The sequence below is a fragment of the Mirounga angustirostris genome, unplaced genomic scaffold, assembly GCF_029215605.1.
Source record: "Mirounga angustirostris isolate CCGP_5_RB_7025 unplaced genomic scaffold, mMirAng1.0.hap1 SCAF_16, whole genome shotgun sequence".
Classification (NCBI taxonomy): Eukaryota; Metazoa; Chordata; class Mammalia; order Carnivora; family Phocidae; genus Mirounga; species Mirounga angustirostris.
In genome coordinates this window covers 46,838,367-46,843,851 of record NW_026991724.1, presented here as the reverse complement: position 1 = coordinate 46,843,851, position 5,485 = coordinate 46,838,367, and the positions used below count along the sequence as shown (strand labels likewise).

General features: G+C 51.6%; 2 protein-coding genes across 2 annotated transcripts; one reads left to right on the top strand and one right to left on the bottom strand.

Moving 5' to 3' along the window:
• Positions 1 to 451: 451 nt before the first annotated feature.
• Positions 452 to 2,924, bottom strand: LOC123856055 (ferritin light chain-like). The gene has a single exon (XM_045892158.3). The coding sequence runs from the start codon at positions 2,630 to 2,632 to the stop codon at positions 1,850 to 1,852; it is 783 nt and encodes a 260-aa protein (XP_045748114.1). The 5' UTR covers positions 2,633 to 2,924; the 3' UTR covers positions 452 to 1,849.
• Positions 2,925 to 2,930: 6 nt separating this feature from the next.
• Positions 2,931 to 4,136, top strand: LOC123855017 (EP300-interacting inhibitor of differentiation 2-like). Its single transcript, XM_045890377.3, has one exon. It carries the CDS (start codon positions 3,018 to 3,020, stop codon positions 3,585 to 3,587), a length of 570 nt encoding a protein of 189 aa, XP_045746333.1. The 5' UTR covers positions 2,931 to 3,017; the 3' UTR covers positions 3,588 to 4,136.
• The last annotated feature ends 1,349 nt before the right edge of the window (positions 4,137 to 5,485 follow it).

Here is a 5,485-nt window from a genome sequence, read left to right as displayed (position 1 = left end):
GGCTGGGAGGTCCACTGGAGACAGACTGATCTTTTTTTTTTTTTTAAGATTTTATTTATTTATTTGACAGAGAGAGACACATCGAGAGAGGGAACACCAGCAGGGGGTGCGGGAAAGGGAGAAGCCATCTCCCTGCCGAGCAGGGACCCCGATGCGGGGCTTGATCCCAGGACCCCGGGACCATGACCTGAGCCGAAGGCAGACGCTTAACGACTGAGCCACCCAGGCGCCCCGAGACAGACTGATCTTGGGTGCCTTGTCTGAAGCCACTTTCCTCAGCTCCATATTGTCTTCTGCCCTCCAACAAGCTGGTGCAGGGTTGTTCTCCCGGTGCCAACAGGAGTCTGAGAGACAGTAGAAGCATGAAATGCCTCGCGAGTTCCAGTCTCAAAACTGACACACCATCCTTTCTGCCACATCCCATTGGTCAGAGCCAAGTGGTAAGGTCAGCTCAGGTTCAAGGGGTGGAGAAAAAGAACCCTACTTCTTGATGAGAGTGTTACTAGACCCCCAAGACCAGGTTCTTGAGTCTCAGCGTCATGGAAATGAACAGTGAATGCGAGAGAAAGAAAACAGATGATGTTTATTAGAAATCGCTTGTACAGGGGGGCCCCTGGGTGGCGCTCTTGGTTTCGGCTGGGGTCACAATCTCTGGGTCCTTGGATGGAGCCCCATCAGGCTCCGTGCTGAGCATGGAGTCTGCTCCAGGATTCTCTCTCTCCCTCTCCCTCTGCCCCTCCCCCCCCAGCTCACTTGCACTCTCCCTCTCTCTAATAAATCTTAAAAAAAAAAAAAAAAGACACTATTAAGAAAATGAACCATTGGGGTGGCTGGCTGGCTGGGTGGGTGAAGCATGTGACTCTTAATCTCCACGTCCTGAGTTAGAGCCCCACATTGGGCTGAGTTTACTTAAATATTTTTTAAAAAGGGGCGCCTGGGTGACTCGGTCGGTTAAGTGTCTGCCTTTAGCTCAGGTCATGATCCTGGGATCGAGCCCCTAGTCGGGCTCCCTGCTCAGCGGGAAGCCTGCTTCTCCCTCTCCCTCTGCTCCTCCCCACTGCTCCTGCTCTCTCTCTCTCGCTCGCTCTCTCTCTTTCAAATAAATAAAATCTTTAAAAACTTTTTATAAATTTTTTAAGAAAATGAACTATTCATAACCATGAAAAAATGAAAAACGGGTGAATCTCATAAAAATACTGTTGTGTGAAAGACACGTTATATCCAAGAGTATATAAAGTTAAAAAAAATAAGCAAAACTAAAATACAGGAATGCACCCCTAGGTAGTAAAACAAAAAGCAAAGCGGGGAAACAATTACCATAAATACCAGGATAGTAGTTACCTCTGGGTAGGAGGGAAAGGACAGTGAAGCAGGGGGAAGGGTTCAGGAATACTGGAAATTCAATTTCCAGTGGTAGTTACATGGATGTTCGCTTTCTGATAAATCATCCAGCTGTATATTTCATATACTTTTCTGCATATGTTATACTGCACAGGTAAGATTTAGGGGAAAAAAATGCCCAAGAGTGGCCAAAGAAATTTTAAAGATAAGAAGGGGCTGTGATTAGAAAGCTTTAGTAGTTAAGAGGATTGTTGTGAGGAAGACAGACAAATGAATGAATGGAAAATAATAAAGAACACCCTCCCCCTCCCCCAACAAAAGCCCCTGAATCTAGACTATTCTGGTATATAATACAGGCGGCATTTTTTTTCCCCTGCAAAAAGTTTTATTGTTTTCATTTGGTCCACAGCTTGGGCGCGGGCTCCAGGGTGGTTAAAGAGCTGCCTGGCGGCTGCTCGGACAAACCCAGACAGAAGCCCCGGCACTAAGGGGATGCCAGAGGAGCCCCTCAAAGGCCGCTGGGCTCCAGAGGCTGACAGTCACGCTGGAGGGTGAGCCTTTCGAAGAGATACTCGCCCAGCCCGGCCTGGGGGCAGGACAGCCTGCGGAGGTTAGTCAGGTGGTCGCCCATCTTCTTGATGGTTTTCACCTCCTCGCCCAGGAAGTGGCTCTCCAGGAAGTCACAGACATGGGCGTCTGCGTGGGTAGAAGCCAGGTCATGCAGATCCAAAAGGGCCTCGTTCAGGTTCTTCTCGAGGACCACAGCAGTTTCCATGGCGTCCAGGGCTTTGCCCCACTTGTCATGGGACGGCTTCTGCACGTCCTGGAAGAGGGAGCTGCCGCTGCGCTGCTTTTGCAACACCAAGAGCTCCTGGGCACCCTCGAGCTTCTTCTGGGCTAACTCGCGGAAGAAGCGGCCCAAGCCCTCCAGAGCCACATCGCTGCAGTCGAAATAGAAGCCCAGGGAGAGGTAGGTGTTGGAGGCCCGCAGATACATGTTGACCAGGCTGTTGACGGAGGCCTCCACCTCGGCGGAGTAATTCTGACGGATCTGACAGCTCATGGTTGACTGGCAACAGGGAGCTAAGCTCACAAACCGGTGTTGGTTGGCCCCGGAGGCGGAGGGTAACCGGGAAGATGGTTCCGAGGACTGAGGCTGTACAAGCGGCTGGAGGGTGCTCGGAGGCTGGAATAAGGGGTGTCCCTGGGTCTGTTCGGTACAAGTTCTGTTGAAACACGGGACCGATCCAGGGGCCCGCCGGGCGCACTGTTGATGGGGCATTATAATCATGGGAGAAGAAGCTTAGAGTGAAGCATGTTGGATGGGATCTTGGGAAAGCCAACAAGAAGCAGTCTTGTAAGACTTTCCTCGTAAACCTTAAGCTGGTCCAGATGGAAAATATGGCTCCGCCCTGGGAAGTTCGGTTACCTCGGGGCAGTTTCAGCTGTGATGGCACATCCGGCCGCTAGGTGGCGTGTGGCGGAGCGCGGGCGCCCGGGAATGACGCGTGCGCACTGCTCCTAGGTTGATCCGTAGCCTACGCTCGCGCACACGGGCTCGCACGCTGCGTTTACCGGCGCGCCCGGCGCACGCGCACTCAGCTGCACGGCCGTCGTCGTGCCGTCCGGCTCTCGCAGTTTTCCTGGGAGCGGCCGAGCTGACCCCGCCGTCCGAGATGTCCGAGCTGCCCGCCGACTGCAGTGTCCGGCAGACGGACGCCGCGAATGGCCACCGCGACGTCCGGCAGGCGGAGGTAGGCGGCGGGAGGCGGGAGCCGGCCCCGGCGCGGCCCGCGGAGCCCGGAGAAGGTCCGGCGGCGGCGGCGGCGGCCGGGGAGGCCCGCGAGGCAGCGGTCGCCCGCGAGCTGGCGGGGCCGGCGGAGGAAGAGGGCGCGCCGGCCAGACCCCGGTCCCGGCCGGCGAACGGCCCGGGCCTGGCTGCGTTGCCGTACCTCCGCCTCCGTCACCCACTTAGTGTTTTAGGAATTAATTACCAGCAGTTCCTCCGCCACTACCTGGAACACTACCCGATCGCTCCGGGCAGAATCCAGGAGCTGGAAGAACGCCGCAGGAGGTTCGTGGAAGCCTGCCGAGCCCGGGAAGCCGCGTTCGATGCCGAGTATCAGCGGAATCCCCAGAGGATGGATTTTGACATTTTGACATTTACTATAGCTCTCACCGCATCTGAGGTCATCAATCCTCTGATAGAAGAACTTGGCTGTGATAAGTTTATCAGTAGGGAATAGTCTGGTGATGGAACTGCCTCGAGGAGAGCGGGACTTAAACACCGGTCCTGTCGCGTTTTGAAAAGTCACTGTATACGGGATGAGGCCATAGTTGGGGGAGGGAGGGAAGTTTATCATGAAAAAAGCGTCGGGAAAGAGCGAGAAAAGATTCAAAGCCTCGTGACTCCTCTGACGTTGGGTTTGCGGTTGATAACAGATTCTTTGCCCTGCGTGGTGGAAACGTCTCTCAAAAATTGCTGCCCCAAAACGTGAAGGAGAAGTTTTATGAACCTGAGACTCGATGAAGAAATATTGCCCGTAATGGAGCCCGTGGTGATGAGAGAAATTGTCAGATAACTGGTGGTGGGAATCAGGAGTCACGGCTGAGTTATCCTGTGGAGAGACTGGAAGCCCACGGAGGGAACTTGAAATTGTCAGAATATGTGCTCCCCTCGCCCGCAGGTTCCACAGAAGGTTTTGTCTAAGTCGATTTTGTGTTCTCGGAGGCATTTCAAGTGGCAAACGATGTAACTGTTGTATATATTACGTGATAAATTACGTGTTCAAGAATTTCTGAAGTTTCTGGATTTTCTTTCATTTTTTTAACTTAAGGTTTTTTGGGGGTTTTTTGTTGTTGTTTTTGGTAAATGTATTCACACACCTCCAAAATGTAAAATACACGCTGAAAAGCCTTCCATCCCTGTCGCCTCCATCCAGTGCGTACCACAACCCACATCTGTAGGTGCCTCTTCTGTCCTTGCAATTTCCTCATGTACACACAAGCAAATGCGAATTTGGGTGATTTTTTTTTTTTAATTCACAAAAGTTGGTATATTTACTGACTTAAAAGTTGCTTTTTCAGTAAGAATGTATCTTTTTTTTTTTTTTAATATTTTATTTATTTGACAGAGACACAGCCAGAGAGGGAACACAAGCAGGGGGAGTGGGAGAGGGAGAAGCAGGCTTCCCACCCAGCAGGGAGCCCGATGTGGGGCTCGATCCCGGGACCCTGGGATCATGACCTGAGCCAAAGGCAGACACTTAATGACTGAGCCACCCAGGCGCCCCAGTAAGAACGTATCTTGAAGATCCTTCCAAACCACTACATTTCCTCATTCTTTTTTAGAGCTGCATTTTGTTTAATTCTGTGGTGGTTATGTTGTAATTTACTTATCCAGGAATGCACTGATGGGCATTTGGGTGGTTCCCCATCTTTTTCTTTAGATTTTTTTTTTTAAAGATTTTATTTATTATTTGAGAGAGAGAGAGTACAAGCAGGGTGGGGAGGAGCAGAGGGAGAAGCAGACTCCCCGCTGAGCAAGGAGCCCAACGCGGGACTCGATCCCAGGACCCTGAGATCATGACCTGGGCTGAAGTCAGACGCTTAACCGACTGAGCCACCCAGGCGCCCCTTGACAATATAATACAGCATTTTTTCCTTAACTTTTATAAAACAACAGGGCATCTTATAATCAGCAGCTTCTTAGATTCTTTGTTATGTATTATAGCCGTAGTGTGAATTTACAGAATTGAGAATCCTGGGCCAAAGGTACTCATTTGAAATGTTACAGACGCTGCAGAGTTGCCTTCCGCCGTGTTGTACCACATTCCACTTCTGCCAGCAACCGAAGGGCATCTCCTTACAGCCCACGGACACAGTAAGCCATCAGATGTCTGCATTTTGCCAATCTATATACTTGAAAGATAGTATATCGTTGGTTCATTTGGAGAGCAAGCGTGCACGCTAGCAGGGGGAGGGAGAGGGAGAGACGCTCGAGCAGACTCCCAGGGGCTCAATCCCGGGACCCTGAGGCCATGACCTGAGCCGAAACCAGGAGTCAGAGGCTCAACCATCTGAGCCACCCAGGCGCCCCGACAGAATCAGTTTTGCTTTTCTTGTACGAGCGAAAAATCTCTTC